At 48.2% G+C, this 19,513-nt stretch overlaps 1 protein-coding gene across 1 annotated transcript in view; it reads right to left on the bottom strand.

Moving 5' to 3' along the window:
* LOC111154485 (teneurin transmembrane protein 4) overlaps positions 1-19,513 on the bottom strand; it is a 373,890-nt gene that overhangs the window by 128,548 nt on the left and 225,829 nt on the right. Inside the window, exons 9-11 of the mRNA XM_022514097.1 lie at positions 16,551-16,652; positions 14,085-14,279; positions 7,749-7,949 (exon numbers count right to left, since the gene is read on the bottom strand). Of these exons, the coding sequence (XP_022369805.1) occupies positions 7,749-7,949; positions 14,085-14,279; positions 16,551-16,652 (498 nt within the window). The remainder of the gene's footprint in view (positions 1-7,748; positions 7,950-14,084; positions 14,280-16,550; positions 16,653-19,513) is intronic.

Raw genomic sequence — 19,513 nt, 5'->3', positions numbered from 1 at the left:
CTTGTAGCAGGGAGAATGCTCCACGCTGAATCTAATTTTCTCTCCCATCCATGAACATAAGACAATTTCTCTGGCATTAAAGCATCTCACTCAGTCTTTCTGTCATTAATAAGAATTAAATTCTGTTCCCTCAAATTTAAATGTAATTATATTTGCCTCGTAAATAAAACTGAATTACCATTTTCAAAATTTAGCACTAATGCAAATGCTATGTTTAGAGCTTTAATTTTTTTTTTAACCCTGTTACTATGTTCAGCTTCTTCTTCTTCTTTTTTTTTTTAACATTGGGCTTATTTTGCTGTCAACTGTGACTTAGTTTGAAAATAGCTTTTCTGCTCCCTATCTAGCCAGTCATATTTGTTATTAACTATGCTTTAGGATTTGCGTTTCTTTTTGAAGGGGAGGAGAGGAACAGAGAGGAAATCAGCAGCTGAGAGGGTCTGGCTTTGAATTCTGAAGGTCCCCCTTCAGTGAAGGAGGAACCTAGTCCAGGTTTAGCTGAGCCAAAGGAGGTGGTCTGACATGAAGTCTGACAGGGAAATCTTCAGTGTGCATTAAACAATTTTTATTTATTATTTTATTTTGCTTTACTTTTTTTAAAGAAAGATTTTATTTATTTATTTGACAGAGAGAGAGCACCAGCAAGGGGAGTGGAAGAGGGAGAAGCAGGTCCCCCGCTGAGCAGGGAGCCACAGGAGGGGCTCAATCCCAGGACCCTGAGATCATGACCTGACCTGAAGGCAGTTGCTTAACCAACTGAGCCACCCAGGTGCCCCTTGGACAATTTTTCAATCCAAGATTTTTAGCAAGGCATTCAGTGGACACCACGGTTTGGATCCTGCCTACCTTTCTGGTCTTACTTCTTCTACCCACCCCCATGGCTGCTACTCTCCAGTCAGATGCAGGATTTTCTAGATGATGCTCTTGCACAGCTGTGTACGTTACACACGCTGTTCCCTCTGCCTGGACTCTCCCCACCCTCAGATCCCCTCTAATGGTCTGGCTTATAAGTCTCCCGGGGGAAGACTGTCCCAGCTTCTGCTCTCACCTGTCTTCCGGCTGAGGTCACTGTTCCTGCCCTTGTGTTCCCAAGCCCCACAAACACACATCAGTCAGAGCTCTTATCATGCCTCCTAACTAGGTGTCGCCTCCTGGGTGAGCTGAAGCTCTCTGATCCTTGGTGCACCCAGCATGCAGGGAGGCCAGGAAGGGTCATGAGTGAATGAGGTGGATGTCTGTTACTCTCAGGGGCAGAGGGCAGGTCTGGAGCTGTTCTGGGATGCTCTCTTTCTCTTGGAGGCTGTGCTCCTCTCTGGACTCGAGCTCAGAAAGCTCATTATCTGGCAGGAAACTGATGTTAATGCTGTTTGGCCCTTGTGCTATTGTTTGGGGATAAATATGTCAGCACATTAATAATTTCATCTAGAGTTGATGACCGGTGATGGGCTGGGGGGAGGGGTGGCAGGGAGTTAGGAACCACAAGGAAGCTGAGCTGCTGAGAGAGAAAGCAAGCTGTTCAAGGTTGCATGGACTCAGGTCCAAGTCTGGCTCAGAACCTTCACCATATAAATTGTTCTCAGACTTAAATTTGCAAGAGTCTAAGGACTATTTGGCTAATTGAGATTTAATCACAAGTTCTAAGAATATACACTTTACTTATTGAGTGCTTAATGAATGCCAGCACCATGCTAGGCATTTTATACACACGTATTAAAGATAATTTGAAAAAACAACCCTGCCAAGCAGGTATCATTGGCCATATTCTTTGGATAAGCTCAGTCTTAAAAATCTAGCTTGTGGGGGGGCACCTGGGTGGCTCAGTGGGTTAGGCCTCTGCCTTCAGCTCAGGTCATGATCTCAGGGTCCTGGGATCGAGCCCCACATCAGGGTCTCTGCTCAGCGGGGAGCCTGCTTCCCTTCCTCTCTCTCTGCCTGCCTCTCTGCCTACTTGTGATCTCTGTAAATAAACAAAATCTTTAAAAAAAAAAAAAAAGAAAAGAAAAAAAAAAAGAAAAAATCTAGCTTGGTCCCATTCCAAATCCCATGTGGTTCTTTCTGACTGCATGTGCTACCTCTAAACCCAGCCTCTAAATCTCCACTTGTTACTCCATGAAAACTCCACTGAGATGAAATGATAAGAATCATAAACCACCAGCATGGGCATTTCACAGGCAGAATCTCTGTCATGTAATGCTTCTGGGGGCCAGAACCCCCCAAAGGAATGAAATGTCATGAGAGGGCCCTTCCACATAAAAGTCACTTATGGAAGACAAGACTGGAGAGAGCTCACAGAGCAGTGGAAATGAGGAGTGAATTTATGAGGTTGAGGACTGAGCCTGGGGTGGAGGGGAAGGAAGCCCCGAAGGAGAGCCAGCAGAGGGGCAAACGGTGGGTCTAAGTGACCACATTTGAAATGGTGTCCTGGATAACATCAAAGAGCCCAAAATCTCAAGGAGTCATTAAGCTCTGAAAGAGAGGTAAACGTTGCTACTTGTAAGGACCATCTTGGAGAGGTTAAATTCCTTCCCTTTTCTAAGGCAGCTCAGAGCCAAGAGGAGAAAATCCAACTAAGTCACTTGGGGCTGTTGGGGAGAGTCATTCTGCTCTCAGCAGTGCTGCTTGGGAGCACCCACTTTATGCAAAGGCTGAGGAGGTGTCCGGCCTGCCATGGTGCTCCCCAGGGAAGATGGCTAAAAGGAGGTGAAATGGTGTCCACTCTTGTCCAGGAGGGGTTCCAGCTGGCTGGCAAGGCACATGAAACTAACATGAGCCAGGTCAGGAAACAGAGAGAAGGAGCCCAGGGATTTGGGTTTTAGCTCTGCAGGGCATGCATGCCTGTGTGTACGTGTGTATGTATGGGTATATGTGCAAGGATGTACACAGGGGTGGGGAGGAGGGGCCTTAGATAACAAATTAGACTGGGAGTGTGCTGGTTTCTTCCTAGACAAAGCCTCTAGCTTCTTCTTTGATGTGTCACTGGGTAAGTCATTTATTGAATAATCCTGAGAACCTAAACCCCTTCAGGCCCCATGCTAGGGATATTGGTAGATCCTGACCTCTTGGAGTTCACAGCTTGGCAAGAGAGAGGCAAGATTTCAGATTCTTGCTAAGTGTACCACAGAGCTAGGGAGAGGCCTTGGAGCCGTATTTGGTTTGAACTGGACTCTGCCACTTACTGATGGGGGGATGCTGGCAAGGAATTTAACTTTTCTGAGCTTCAGCTTCCTTATCAGGAAATTGAACTGATAATACTTTCTTTATGGCTTTCATATGAACCTTAACTAAGATAATGGTTATAATGCACTTAGTTCAGTAGTTGGTACAGGGTAAACACTAAGAAGTGTTGGCTCTTTAAATAATGCTCCATCCTTATAAGGAAACCTCTTTGGATGGAAAGGCGGCTTGAGGCAAAAGCTAAGGACTTAGAACCAGAGCTCCTCGATTTACTTCATACTCTGCCACTGCTTAGCTGAGTTACTTCGGACAAGTCATTTCCTTTCTCTAGTTCTTCACCATCTGAAAACCCCAGCACTAGGAATCACCACCACCATCATCACTGCTGCCATCCCCCTCTAAGCCTGGAAGAGCCAAGTCCCACTGGGTCCAGAGTCGAGGACCCCGGTGTGCGGGGGGTGGGGCACATAACCAGCACTCTTCCAGGCCACAGGCATTTGTCCCAGCAGTTGTCTTATGCTGTTTGTCAGGAAGGAGTATCACATGAAGGAGGCGGGATTTCAGGAGGAATTCTGAGCTGAGATCAGAAGCCATGCTGCTGGGAAGTTGGGGTCTGAGTAAACCCTTATAGAAAATCTGACTTCACTGTTTCCCCAAACACAAGCAAAGTGCTGAGGAACCTGGCAGCTCACATTCCATTACAGACCGGTCGTGGAGTGCCGGGCACGTGGATTTCAGCTGCTTTCACTAAATCATGTTCCCCGGGCCAAACAGAAAGATGTCTCTTCATCTCGGAAGAGGTGGCCCTCCTTCCTATGAGGGCCCAGTGGTGATTTCTGCCAACCCTAGAAGCCACAGTCGGAGCGGATGGTGAGAGGAGCACTTCAGGTGAGCCACCGGCCTGCAGCTCCTGACGGGAAGGCCCTGGGCAGTGTCTGCGCCAGGCCCACCATGCCAGGAGCCAATAACACACATCATACAATGGAAGCAGCCTCTCAGCGGGGGTCCAAATTGGGCCAGACACGGCGTCAACCACTTCACCTTCATTTTCTCACTGAATCCTTACCACAATCCCAGAGGGATTTTTACCTTGAAACTGTGGCAAGGGATGGGGGGAAAGGTTAAGCAACTTGCCAAGGCCACTCTACGAGCAGGGAGCAGATTTTCTGAGACAAAGTCCAGTGCCTGTCCCACCACCTTACAGCTAACCCCCTGAACATAGAGCCCCCCAGCTTCAGCAGCATCCAGTCAATAAGGCAGCTCTGGATCAGTCACAGCAAAAACTTGATAGTTTTCAGGGCACCTGGGTGGCTCAGTGGGTTAAAGCCTCTGCCTTCAGCTCAGGTCATGATCCCAGGGTCCTGGGATCGAGCCCCACACTGGGCTCTCTGCTCAGCAGGGAGCCTGCTTCCCTTCCCCTCTCTCTGCCTGCTTGTGATCTCTGTCAAATAAATAAAAATAATCTTTAAAAAAAAAAAATCTCGATAGTTTTCAAACAGCTTCCACTCTGTGAAAGTGCACTAGGAAGGGAGGTAGGAGAGAGACGTGAAGCGCACCCCAGCCAGGCACGATTCAATGTGCGTGCATCCATTCTGTAATTTGATGTCACATGAGGGAGACACTATTCTCTCCAGTTTTCAGATGAGGAAACTGAAGTCGAGAAAAGCCTGTACCTCACCAACGCCCCACGGTTAGCCCGGGACAGCAGCAAGACCGAGCCCAGCCAGGTACCGCAGATACGGGGCAGGTGGTGAGAGAGAAGCACCTTCCACGTGCCTTCACTAGCCTTCAGACTGGCTTCTGGAGGGGAAGGGATAGCTGAGGGCAACAGTGGCCTGTGGGGAGGTGACAGAGGGTGCTGGGCTGTAGGCGAGGCCCGGAGCCCCAGGCTGTAGTTTGGCCACCAGCCTCCTCAGGCCCCAGTGCGCCTGAGGTGAGCCTGGCAACACCCTGAGCCTCCAGATGATGTCCTACCCAGTCACCCTACCCACAGGACTGTCGTTGTGAGGGTGCGTGTGCATGTGTGAAATATCTCTGTAGGCTGGGAAGCACTCGACAAACAAAAACTACTATTACTATTGCCCTGGGAAACAGTAATTTTGAAGGTAGCTTTGACATTCCTGGCCAGGTTGGCAGTCATGACACTGTTTTTGTCAGCTGTAGGTTGGAGATTTAAAAACTCGAATCCATATTTCTGAAGGGTATATTTCATCTTGCCTCTATCAAATGTCTTCATTAATATCAAGGGCCCTCAGCAGAGGCTGTTTTTAATCATAATTGTAACAGCAGCTAACATTTAACGAGCCCATATCATGAGCTGAGTAGCATGCTAAGTGCTTCTTGAATATCGTCTTAAATAATTCAGCACACGATAATTTTCTAAATAATAACCCCAGAAGGTAGGGACTGTCACCACCTCCATTTTACAGCTCAGGGAGGGGAAGGAACTTGCCCAGAGTTATAACTAGGACGTAGCAGGGCCAGAGTCTGAAACAAGGTTTGCTGGGCTCAGGGACACTTCTCATCACTTGGAACTCCTCTGCCTTTGCACGCGAGGCCACACACACATTTGGCACCAGTTATGGGGAGTGGTGCACAGAGAGTTGAGAAAGACGAGCTCTCGTGGTTCTAGTCAAATTCCCGTCCAATGGGTCTGCTGTCTCCTTCTGCAGGACCAACTAAAGAATACTTGGTGATCTCACCCAAAGGTAAACCTGCTGCTGATGAAAGGCTGTGCAGTTTCATCGGGGATTAACAATGCACCGACAGTTATATACCTATCATAAATAAGCTTTGCAGCCACGTAACAAACAATACAACCCAGTGTAGCTCTGAGAGGACCATTTATTAGATCACTATAAATGGAGCTATATAAAAAGAATTATTCCTAAGACCCTGCGCATCTGTGTCTGCAATCATGTCTTCACACAAGCTTTGCAAACAAGGATGAAAGTCCAATTCAGAGTGGATATTGAACACCAATCCTCCGTGCAATGGGGCAAGGTAGTCCCGAGTATTCCAAAGGCACAAATGCTGCATGGATCTCATTTTTGCTGAAGGCCTCAGCCATCTTTCCTGATCACAGAAAGGACTGCTAACATGCAATGGAATGAGCCAATTTGAGCCACACTTTGTTTAAATAGTATTGCTGTGTAAAGAAAGTGATGTAAGTACAAAAAATCAAACCAAACCAAAACAAAACCCATAGCTGGAGATGCTGCCACTGTTTAGCTAAGTGTCCTTGGGTGGGATTACTGAAAAATTTTCTGGGCCTAAGCTTCTTTATCATTATTTCTCTTCATTTGTTTGCTGTCTCCCTCACTGGAAGCTCAGCCGAGATAGGGACGTTCTTATCTCTTTGTATCTCTGATTAGAAGAGTGTCTAGTACACAGTAGGTGTTCAAAAGCATTCGCTGATTAAAACATTATGTAGATCGGTATGCCGGGGTGATGATACCTTTCTCACAGGGTTTTCATGTGTATTTAAACAGTGGACCCTGTTGAAATGAGGTCTGAGAAGTGAACACACCTACCATATCCCAGTACTGGGCTAGGTGATTCACACGTGTTCTCCTTCAGCCCTCATCTGGGGAGGGTCTACACATCGTAAGGGGATTATGAATAGCAGGGTGGTAATGTCATGATTCTTTGAATGTTCTACATATAAGCCCTCTATACATGAACTGAATGCTACAGTGAAGAACACATTTAGTCACGTGTTCTTCCATTTGTTCATTACCCATTCATCAATATTTATGAAGTGGCTGCTGTAGGCCAGGCCTATGCTGAGTCCTGGGTGTGTAGGATGGACAGACATGTTTGCTATCCTCATGGAACATACTTGCTTGCAGAGAATCTGGCCAGAATGGCAGGTGGGGATCAGGTCACAGAGAACCCTGAATAATACACTGAATTCAGATGAATGGGTGAAACCAAAGGGTGTGACAGCTGGCCCCTAAGTCCACCACTGTTTTTTTAGAGAGGTGGGGGGAGGAAAGGAGGGGCAGAGGGAGAAAGAGAATCCTAAGCAGGCCAAGCAGACTCCCTGCTGAGTGTGGAACCCGACATGGGGCTCCATCTCACTACACTGAGATCATGACGTGAGCAGAAATCAACAGCCAGACGCTAAACTGACTGAGCCATCCAGGCCGCTGGACCTGAGTCCGTTAAAGCCCCATTCCTGTAGGTCTCGGCTAGGCACACTGTTCCCTATGGCCTTGACTCTAGGCATGACCACCGTAACATGGGAGATGAGATTTCAATCTAGTATTCTAATTCACATGGTTACAGGGCCATGTTTTCATGCTCAAGGCCATCACTATGTAAGGAATGATGTGAAGAGTAATTTTTGAATCCTTTGCTGATTGAAAAGTATAGGTGCTGAAGGACAGAGTTCAGGGGAAGAGGGAAAGCACTCAGAGATCTGGGTAGCCCTGACCCGCCACCCCCGCCACCCCCCACCCCACTGCATGACCAGGAACAGGGACAGATCACTGACGGGGAATGAATGGCGAATATGTTCTGGTGGAAAGCTCCTTCCTCTGGCCACGCAATGCCCTTCTCCCCACACTTACCGATAGAACAATCGTGTCCTGTCCAGCTTGGGTCACAGCTGCAAAGGCCGGTGTCTGGGAGAAAGGTTCCGTGGCCTGAACACTGGTCCAAGCACGTGGCCCTGGGCGTCTCGCAGTTGGTGCCGCCCCATCCCACGGAGCAGTGGCACTCGCCTCTCACGCAGACACCCCGGCCTGAACACGTGGGGTCCATGCAGTCCACTGTGACATGGAGCAGAGAGAACATGGGTGAGCACCTGACCAGCAAAGGTAGGCTTCCTTAAGTGAACTACTCTACTTTGTAGTGGAGGGGCCTTACCCTGGTAAGAGGTCACGGATTTCCTGCAGAGGAGCCACTGGCTAGAGTAAGGAGGAAAAACTTCAGTGGTTACAAATTCCTACTTCTTGGTTTGTAAGGCAGAGTGAGAACTACATTATCAAGGGGCACCTGGAAGGCTCAGTTGGTAAAGCATGTGACTCTTGATCTCAGGGTTATGAGTCCAAGCCCCACATTGGGTGTGAAGCCTACTTTAAAAAAAAAGAAAGAAAGAACTATATTTCAAGTGCCAGCATGGCACCCTGTGCCTGCTCTGTCAGCAGTAACTGCACCGGTTAGCGGACGAGGCTTCGTTTTGTTCCCTTCTTTGTATCCGGCCCCTGGAACGGTGCTCAGAGCATAGGAGGTACTCAAGAGATCTCTGTCGAATAAACTATCATTGTTTACCACCTCATAATACAGTCTTACCATGAAGGTGGGACTGAAAGAGATCCCTTAATTAAAAAGAGAATTTATTTTGCATTTAAATTCCATTAGATGTTATCATCTTCCCAAAGTGTCTGTGATTGACACAAACTTTCAAACCTCACTTTCCAGAGGGCAAACATTTCAATGACTATTCAAAATTATGCAGTGCATTGAGAGACTCTGGACTCTGGGAAACATAGTGAGGGTTGCAGAAGGGAGGTGGGTGGAGAGATGGGGTCACAGGGTGATGGGTATTAAGGAGGGCACATGAGGTGACGAGCTCTGGGTGTTACACGCAAGCATCGAATCATAGAACACTACATCGAAAACTAATGACGTATTAGATGTCGGCTAACTGAACTTAGTAAAAAAAAAAAAAAAACCTCTAAAAAACCCCACAAAATTATATTCACAGGCTTTGCCCACCTTTTCCTTGCATAGTGCGTGAACTACATAGCTATAGCTCACAGCCAAGCAACCCCCGCAGGGCTCCTAGAGCCCAAGGTCAAGGTGGTCTCAAGAGACCAACCCAGAAATATAGGAAGGAGAGTAACACTGTGGGTTACCTGCTCTGTACCTGCATTCTAGGAAGGGCTTCACCTATATCTTCAGATTCAATTTCTTCCATAACCCAGTGAAGTACAGATGAGGAAATTAAGGGTCAGAGAAGCAAATAATTTATGTCAGGTCACACAATTAACCCTGCCAGAGAGGAATCAGAAGGTCTGTCTGATTCTGAAGCCAATATTTGTTACTGGGGCTGATTTTCCTAAATCAAAACTTTAGCTATGGGGCTGCACAAGATTAACAGAGACCTTGATCTTCTGGAAAGCCCTGCACAGCAAAGCAGGAGGAGAGTGTTGAGGGCCAAATTATCACATGGCTCCAGTTCACACGGAAAAGTGCAAAAGGCAGCAGAGAAAAGAAAGAGTTGGCAAAGGCCGGTCCTACTCTACCAAAAAGTTGTGAGATCTGTGTTTCATTTTAGGAAAGAGGGGATTTCTGTTCCTCTTGCAATTGTAGGGGAGAGTGGTGTCCTTGTAGGGCTGCCACATGCAGCAGCTGGAAAAAGGTTGACAGTGCTGCAGAGAATGTGGTCAGTTTCCTTCAGGAAGCCCTCTGGAGGAACTCCTGTGCCCCACAGGAAGGAACTTGGCATCTGATCCCTGAGGTCCTAGGTTCAAGGGTCTCTCTGAGGTCCTAAGTTCAAGGGTCACAGGACAAAGGCACTGGTTCTAGGATGACCGTCAAGTTCACGTACCTCCTCCAAACTTCCCATGTCAAAATTATCTTGCTCTCGGTTGCTAATGAGGACACTGAAGATTTGAAAGGACCGTGTGAACTATAAACTGTTACCAAGAAATTACTTTTCTATCCTATCAGGTCATTTAGCGGCATGACTTGGGTAAACTGGTCAGAGGTGCTTTTACTTTATTTATAATTCAGACATGACATTACTACATTGATTAAATAAATTTTATAACCCACATATCGACTTTTGCAGAACAGATGGGGAAACCTGGCCCGAGTATGTTGAAGTCACAGACACAAATGGACAGAGATTGTACAAACAGCTGCATTCTGGGAACAGAGTGTCTGTCTAAAAGCTGCCTTATCAAGACAGCTCTTCTAACGTTTTAGGTCTTGAAAAGGAGTTCAACTTAATGACATCAATGCGACATCAGAAGGTCGAAAGTCAGGAGCAATCATTTGCTAAAAACAGAATCATGAGAATAATAGTAATAATAACAATAGTAATAATAATAATAACAACAACGAGTACTGATGTAGTCCCTCTTCTGGGCCATATTTTACTATTCAGTCATTTAAGTACACAGTCTCAGTTAACTCTAATGACAGTTCTTTCAGGTAGAGACCATTACTATTCCCATTTCACAGATGAGGAGACTAAAGCACAGAGAGGTTAAATAACTTGCCCAAGATCACACAGTGGTAAGTGGAGGAATTTAAATTTGAATCACTCTTTCCTGGTAGACATCTCTTGCTATTTCTTCTGTAATCTTACTGGTTCAAAAATACACACATACATATATACATATATACAGATGTAAGTGGTTAAAAAATAGAAATAAAAATGAAACAAAGTAAGAAAAGAAATAGAACAAAGTGAAGAATTAATAAAGCCAAATGAAAGCAAAGAATCTTCTCTCACAGTCTCTGGACACCACTTCACGATGGTTAAAGCATGACCTGTTGGAATTCCTGGTAATTAAAAATAATAAAAATAATAACAGTGATATATTTTCATGACTGGCCTCACATCTTGGAATCTCAGAAGGATTATTCTGGCCCATTAGGCTACTATGATAATTCCCTAGATCTAGCGAGCTTTCCAGTTTGACAGGAAACGACTCAGCAATTCCTGTCCCGAGGCCCATAAAGGTATTTCCCGTTCTGGGAGTGCCTGGGCCCTGGCTTTGTGTTGACGCTGTCTCTGAGGCACCCTCGAGGTTGAATCTATAAATCTGCACTGTTAGTGAGCAAGCCGAGAGGGTGCCAAGTTTAGCAAGAGGCCTTCGGCGTCACAGTCCCGCTCCTCAGACACAATAAGTCTGATAGAAACCCAGGAACCAGCAAAGTGAATCCCACACTCTCAGAAGACGGTCCAGGCAGGGAATGAAGACCAGAAGATACTGATTAACAGGACCGCAACTCAAGAGAAGGCAGCTCAGCTGAACGGGCCAAGCAAGGAGGAGAACGCTGGTAGGGCGCGGGAAGGGCGTGGGGAGGACGCAGGGAGGACTCTGGGAGGATGCAGGGAGGACGCTGGGAGGATGCAGGGAGGACGCAGGGAGGACACTGGGAGGACACAGGGAGGTCGCTGGGAGGTCGCTGGGAGGTCACTGGGAGGACGCTGGGAGGATGCAGGGAGGATGCTGGGAGGACGCAGGGAGGATGCTGGGAGGACGCAGGGAGGATGCTGGGAGGACGCAGGGAGGACGCTGTCCCTGCTGACTCGATACATACGGCCATTCTCTGGGCCACTTGTGACGCTCTGCTAGAGATGGCCTCTGGAGACTCAGGATCTGCCCTCACTTTCTGGGGCCTCTGGGGTGATGGCAACCTGAGGATGGGATGAGAGTTGTCTTCCCTCTACCGCAGCAAGACAGTTTCACAAATGACATTTGTTTCCCCAAGAGCCATGGGTCACGTGGGGAGACCGAGCTGGCCCATGGTGGCGGAGTTCTGAGCTGAAGGAGTAGTGGAGAAGCTGCTAGGGAAGTGGGCTGTGTAGAAGATAGTCTAACTGAGCTTCTGCTTAGAGAAGGGGCCAGTTACCTTTTTTTTTTTCCTCTTTGTAGAGCTTGCCATTCAAGCCCAAATTTCTGGCAGAAGCTTAGCCCGTTAACAAAATGTGGAGGCCTGCACAGCCAAGCTGCAAACACAACTCTTCCCCCAAATGTCCCCTGCTCCAGTGATCACACAAGCTCCGAGATGCTCTTCAGAACCAAAACACAGTGTTACTCTGCACTGCAAAAGGCCTAAGGTGTTCTCTTTTGCCATTCCCCCACCCCCTCCAAGCCTCCTGTCGGCACAGTTTAGGCTTTGAAAAATATGGGGCAATAAATTTCAGAAGAAGAAGAGGGAGAGACGGAAAAAATAAGCTTGTTAGCTGATGTTTTATAAACACGGCAAAACCTGTCAGCACAGAGCTGAGGGAGGAGGAGAGAGAGCGGAGTGGGGCGGCATGGCGGTGAAGGTCCCTAGAAGCCCCCATTATAAACACAAGGGCTGTGCAATGATGTTTCACCAGGAAACATAAGTAATAAAAGGAATTAATACCAGATGGCCGTCCTCAGAAAAGAAAGGAGTCAAAACATCTCTTTTCAAATAGATAACGTAAATCAAAGAGCTAAACAACTTTTTCTCCCCTCTTTGTTAAGTAAGCCTGCCTGCTGGGGCACTGTCCTGAGCCAGATGAGCTGGGGAAGGGACAGTGTGCCTTCCCTGGCCCACATGACCCGGTGGGCTTCAGGCTGGGATGACCCCACTGTTTCAAGAGGAATCTCCTCTTTGTTTTCCTTTTCTTCTTAGGGTCTTCACCTCAAGTGACTAAAATGAAAAGGGAAAGCAGAGGAAGGTCACCATTGTCAGAGGAGAAAGCAAAGTTCCTTTGTTCCAGTGGCTGGCACTCCTCCTCTCTCAGACAGCCCGAAGTAATCCCCATCAAAGTTAATAGGTCTGAATCAGGACCTCCAGGCACACTTGGGGTTTATAGGCAGCCTGTCTTGGAGAGGCACTGCTTTTCAGACACTAATCCCTTCCTGTTCCCCACTCTTTTAAAGCGGGCCCTTTTTTCCCTTTTTCTTTCTTACTTTCTTTCTTTCTTTTTTTTTTTTTTAAGAGAAATGATACCTTGAGAGGGGCCTATGTGTTCAATCCCAAATGGGTTAGAAGGCTAGCTCTCCTTGGAGCCTCTTCCATCCGCTGTGAAGACTCCAGCGCCTTAGATGGTGGGCAGCGGGAGGGAAGCCCATTAGCATTGTCCACAAGTTGCAACAGTGACATCCACCCGGTTTCCAAAGACCTTAGATAAAGTGATTGGGGTGAAGCAGGAAATGGGCTTCAATTGTCCCCATAATAATACTAATAAAAAAAGACCTAACATTTATGGGGCATTTATTATGTGTCCGACACTCAGCTAAGTGCTTTACATGAGTCATTTAATTCAATCCATATGATGGCCCTCTGAGGAAGGAATTCCCATTTTATTGATGAGAGAAGTGAGGCTAGTTAGTGGCACAATAGGACTCAAACTTACATCTGATCTCAGAGCATGCACTCTTAAAAGCCACTCTATATTGCTTGTGAATAAGACCCTTCTCATCTACAAATCCCACGCAGGCAAGAAAAAAGAGGGCTCTGAAGTAAGAAGACCTGGGGTGGGTCCCAGCCCTGCCACCCACTAGTCCCGGGCCCACTGCTGGCTAGCTCCATGACCATGGGCTTGCCGCTGCCCATCCTCGGGCCAGAGATGCTCACTTTTCTCACCAGATGAGACTGTCTAGGAAAGGACTTGCTTACTGTGAAAGTGGAAGCTCACTTTCTGGCCTCTGCTGCACAGTTTATGACGGAGGCAGACACACTCACAAGTACCTATAAGCTACACGCACACACACACACACATGCCTGTGCTAACAGAAGGCAGAGTCTGAAGGTCTGTAACAGACTCACACTTAAGACATGGAGAGAAGATGAGCTTAAAGGGGAGAAGAGAGAACCTGGGCTCTGGGGCCAGACACACAGCTCTGCCACTTCCAGGCATGTGACCCTGGGCAGGTCTTGTGACTCTCTGAGCTCCGGTTCCCCTAACTATGACACAGAGATAACTACCTCACCTTACCGGGTTTGAGGCCAAGTGATCTAAGGCCTCTAGGACACAGCCTACATACAGTAAGTACTCCACACACGACCCTGTCTTTCCTTCACCAGCTAAGACTCCAATATGCCTACCCTCCCCGCTAAGTCAGTTACCACTGCAGGGGGTGCCTGGCTTAGGGCGGAGCTGCTCCCCAAAGGCGAGCCTGGTATGGTGCGCTGGCGTGTCCCAGAGTTAGGTGGGTGCCACCACCCACCCACCGCGGTCCTACCTTCCTCGCAGCTCTCGCCCTTGTAGCCAGGGTTGCAGATGCAGGTGCCCATGATGCAGGTGCCGTGGTTGCTGCAGGCCACATCGATGCACTGGCTGGTGGGCACGTCACACTCGGCGCCCTTCCATCCACTGTGGCACAGGCACCGGCCCTTCATGTACTGGCCATTCCCGCTGCAGAGCACAGGGCAGGAGGCTGCAGAGACAGCACGGGAAGTCTGGCATCAGTCAACGCCCGGCATGGCCCATCTGCCTTTGCCCCTTTCTCCCTTCGGCCTGCAGGCCAGACCAAGAGCCTCAAGTGCTTTGCCACAATCCTCACAGGTACCCATCTCTCTGCATCTCGGCCTTTATTTTATTTCAGTTTAAACACACGTGGAACTGTAGGCTAGGGTGTGCTGTGCAGGACCCGGTGGGGTCAGCACCCACTGAACGTTGCGCTCCTTCATCCCCCTTGGACTATGGGTGCAGCTCAGCAGCGGGGCCAGGACCCTGATGCTTGAAGCTTCTACCTGTTCCTTGGTCTTACTGGGAAAGACAGCATCCAGGCCTCCTGCCTGCCCCAATCTCTCCTCCAGCACTCTCCTGACAGCATTCCATTTCTCTCCCTGCGCCCCATCTGCAGCACCACGTACTATCTCTCCAACCCAGTGAAGCTCAGTCCTTCTTGCCTTTCAGGCTCCACTCGAGCCCCACACACTACTGTCTCCATAAGAGAATAGCTCAGCTCAACCTGGCTCTTCACAGTATTATCTTCCCATTCTGCCTCTTAGCATAGAGTGTTTTGTAATCATCCATATGAAGGACACTATATAAAAATAAATTATGGGGTGCCTGGGTGGCTCAGTGGTTAAAGCCTCTGCCTTCAGCTCAGGTCATGATCCCAGGGTCCTGGGATCGAGTCCCGCATTCGGGCTCTCTGCTCAGCAGGGAGCCTGCCTCCTCCTCTTCTCTCTCTCTGCCTGCCTCTCTGCCTACTTGTGATCTGTCTGTCAAATAAATAAAAAAAAAAAACTTAAAAAAAAATAAATTATATTGCACTGTGCCATAAGTACCTGCCAGCCTTCCCGAGACACGATGAGGCTGTTTATACATGATTCTCAAGTTTAAGTGTGGATGGGATGAGACAGTGATTCTTGTTAGAGGGAATGACTCATCTCTTCTCGCTGCACCACCTTCCCCCGGCCCCCACCTGGCTTCTTTCCTTTTAGCGGTACTCGGCAGGTAATCGCTGTGGTTCCCCAGGGCTGCAGCTCTGCTGTCTCAGACCGAGTCTCTCCCACATTAGCAAGAATAAGCCGGAGCCCCAAGCAGCATCATGTCACGGTACTTGCTGGGCACTGAAAAACCATCTCTGCCTCCCTCTGATGAACGACTATTCAAGAGCCAGGTCTAGATTCCAATGTCACCCCATCCACGGAGCCTTCCCTGGTCCTTGTCGCATCCAAGGTAAGACAGCCGCTGTCTGAATTGAACCCTGCTGTAGCATGTTTCACTTGCTAATGACGCTTTGTCATCGTCTACTTCTTTGTCTGTCTCCTGGACCAGACTGACAGCTCCTGAACTGGGCCTCGCTCAGTGCTCTAGCCCCAGCCCCCAGCACGGGAACAAGCCCTAAAGGGCACTAAGTGATGCTTCCTGAAGGAGTGAAGAGATGGGATGACCAAAGAAAGGAGCCATTTCAGTTTCCCAAGAGGAGTGCCAAAGCCTCAGGTCTACAGAGCTCCTAATGGCCTTTGCCCTCGTACCTCTTTCAAGGACAGAAATGGAGGCCAAAAGCACAGGACACATGAGTAGCCTTTAGTCATCTCAGCAGTGGTCACCATTAGCACTGTCTATGCCCAAATATGAGGCAACATTGGGGTCCTGTGTAGAGCAAAGCAGTCTCCCCCCAACCCCTCCCCTCGGTGGTCTCAGCAAAGATCCTGGCGAGAGTGGAGCAGTAATGCAGGCCCAGCCACAAGGCCAGAGAGAACACACTTGTGAAGTGACCAGCAAAGCCCGCTGGCACATGTCAATTATACTTTAATAATCAAAGAAACAAAATGAAACAAACCCTACCCCGCCCCCCCCCCATAAAAAGGCTGCCAAAGCCACTTGGCAAAGGCTGAGCACTCCTCAAAAGGGAAATCAACTTTTTAAAAGGACCACCACTGCCACTTCCCCTGACCCCTCCACAGACATGGGGTTTGCCGTGGCTGCCCCTGACCCTCCCCAGTCACAGGGTTTGCCGTGGCTGCCCCTGACCCTCCCCAGTCACGCCCTTGGGCACAATGGGACTGATGCAGCCACAGCTCCGCCATCAGACTCCCCCCTCCCCTCGGGGCTTCCAAGGAATGGTTCTGGGGGGCCCTTCTCATGGGAGGCAGGAGGTGGCCCAGGGTCCTGTGTTTGCTCTGAGAAGTAGGACGCGAGCCACCCACGGGGCCAGGAGAGTAGGGATCGCACGCAGATGCACAGGTCTCACCTCTGCCACAGTCGGGGCCCAGGAAACCCAGGAAGCAGTGGCAGGTCCCAGAGATGCAGTCCCCGTTGCCATAGCAGTTGCTGGGACAGTTATCCACGGACTCTGGCGGGGAAGAGAGAAGGATAGTTGAAAAGAGGCCTTGTTTATCTAACAGAAGGCCCAGGGATCCAACCTCAGGTTAGCCAGGGCCTACACACTGGGACTCTTCTGGCCCCATCACTGAAAGGAACCGACAGAGTTAAAAATCAGTGTGTTATTTTTATTCTTAGGGCATCTCAATTGACACGAAGAGATGTGTTCTGGAAAATGTCTGCCTGAACCAAGTTTTCATATATCAAATTTGTATCTACAAATGCATTAGAAATTCTGCAGCTAAAAACACTGGGGAAAACAGCATAAGCTGTTAGCAGTACTGATCTGTGAAGGCTAGGTTACAGGGGTGTCTTCTGGTCATCTTCGCACACTCTGTGCTTTACATTTTTCTCATAATGGGCCGATATTCTGTTTACTGGTTTTTTTACACAGAGCTACCGGGCATTTGCAGACCTGTCTCTTCCCATCTCAGATTTTTCACCTGTCGGTCAGATGCCCGCTGTGACCCACCAGGGCTAACACAACAGCCTGGGGGCTGGCCTCCTTCTTCCTCCCTCACTCCCCACTTTGATTCTGTCATCACCCGGCAGTCTGAACCATCTCTCGGAAACAGAGCTGATCCTGTCATTCTCCTGCTTAAAAATCCTTCGATGGCTCCCCATGTATCAAGATGAAAAAAATCTAAGCTCTCTCAAAAGGCACGGGGGTTTTCTTCCATATTCCCTTTGCTGTACACGCATCCCCAGTGTATGTGGTCATGCCCGCCTTCTGTGGGATGGAATTTTCTCAGGTTCTTCCTACTCCTTTTTGCTATATTCTGTGTCACCTGACAAAGAAATAGTGTTCATTTAAGAAAGATTTTAGCAAAAAACAGTAGTCGATGTTTCGTAGCTTCAGGTAGCAAACCTGTTACCTAGAAAATCTGTTTATTTGGAACAGCCTGTTTCTCAATAATGCTGGGTGTGGAATAAGGGAGGGAAGCCACTCTCTACTGGAGACTTCATTGTGTCACATGTTTCTGCAAGGTATATCCCATTTCACTGTCACTGTATCTGCATACAATGTTATTCCTATTCTAAAAAAAGAAAAAGAAAGGAGAGGCTCAGAGAAAGACAAAGAGGCCTGCTGAGAACTACCAAGACACTGAATCCTGGAAGCAGGATTTGAACCCAGGACTCCAGGCCTGGTCTTCTTCAATGATACTGTGCTCTCTGGATCTTGAGGGGACTCACTCAACAGCAAAAGCCTGGGGAAGGAACAGGTGACATACCCATGGCACAGTGAGGCTGGTCCTGAAGACAACAAAAGATCCCACCGTAAGGCAACAAATTCTAGGGCTTTTGGGGCATAAAGGGATCCAAGAAACCAGAGCCTTATGCTCTCATTTAATAATGAAGGAAACTGAGACTCAAGAAAGGGCAGTGACTCACCTAAGGTCTCAAAGAGAGTCAGAAATGAAAGCAGAGGAAGGGTTAGTCAGGTGGACAGAGTTAAGGATTCAACCTGTTGTCTTTGCTCACAACTACAAGCCGTGAAGCTAAGACTAAGGTTTCTGCTAAGTGAGATGTTAACATATAAGACATAAGTCTTGCTCACAGGAAATCTGCAGCCTGACTGGGAGAATAAGAGGACAGCTGGCACCCAGGACGCGGCACGGGACATGGAAGAAGTTGGGCCTGGAGGTAGAGAGACCTGATGCGGGAGCCCATTCTTTTAGTATCATGGTGGGGGCCCTAAAACAACTTCCTGCCCTTCTCTGTGCCTCATCTCCTTCATATATAAACGAAGGTGATGGCAGAGATGATCCCTAGGACTGCTTCCTGTTCTAAACTTTTATGAGTCTATAATTAATTAAGAGAGCAACTGTGCAGAAAAGGTGTCCAGACAAGGAAGGGCACTGAGCCTTGAAAGCAACAAAGCAATGGCAGCTGATACAGGACAAAACCAGCAGAGAGAAGGTTTCTCAGAGGTTGTGGCCTTGAGGGATGGCTTGGGTATGCATCGATAAGGGAAAAGATGGAGGGATGGTGAGGAATTCATAGTGTGCTGCATTTCCTTTAAGTCTTTTCCCCACTGTCTGCCATTCTTCACTTGGAAACTACTTAAAAAGAGTTCAAGAGTTCAAACGTGTGGTTCCTTTTGGGAATGGGTGGGAAATTCCACTCACTCGATGTTATCCCTCTGCTAACAAGAGCTGCGCTTTATATGAACACAGAGTTAAGAACAAGAGGGTCCAATCCAGCATGTGCTCTCCTTGCAGTGCAAAGCAGTCCAGGTCCTGGCAGAGCGAAGCTCACAAGAAAGGGCCCTGAGCACCTCCCTTCTCCATTGGCTTTGCCCAGAAGAGTCCATGTTTCTACTGCCTTTAAGTTATAGTGTCTTTCCAGAAGATGACCTCAGAAGTTCCTTCTGAATATGCTTTTAAAAATAAGAATTTTCAGGGGCCCCTGGGTGGCTCAGTCAGTTAAGCATCCGACTCTTGATATCAGCTCAGGTCTTGGTCTCGGGGTCATGAGTTCAAGCCGTGCACTGGCTTGAATACTTAAAAATAATAATAATAATAATAATAATAATAATTTGGAGTAAAGTTTAAGACAAGATTATCTTCCTTTAAGCCACTGGTTGGTGGTCCAACCGGGGAGGGTGAATTCCACCTTCAGCAATGCAGAAGGGCTATAGGGCAGAAGCAGGAGGCCGGGCTGCCAGGTCCTCTTCTGCTACTGCATGGCTGTGGGACATTGGCCGTGTCACTTGATCTTCCTGCACCTGTCTTTACATCTTTATACTTGCTCCTTCCTTACTTCCCTGCATGGCAATGCCTAGTCCTTTCAAATCCAGCTCGAATGTCACCACCTCTGAAAAGCCTTCTG

Source organism: Enhydra lutris, unplaced genomic scaffold (genome assembly GCF_002288905.1).
Source record: "Enhydra lutris kenyoni isolate GAN:26980312 unplaced genomic scaffold, ASM228890v2 scaffoldscaffold37, whole genome shotgun sequence".
Taxonomy (NCBI): domain Eukaryota; kingdom Metazoa; phylum Chordata; class Mammalia; order Carnivora; family Mustelidae; genus Enhydra; species Enhydra lutris.
This window is presented reverse-complemented; position numbering and strand designations above follow the sequence as displayed.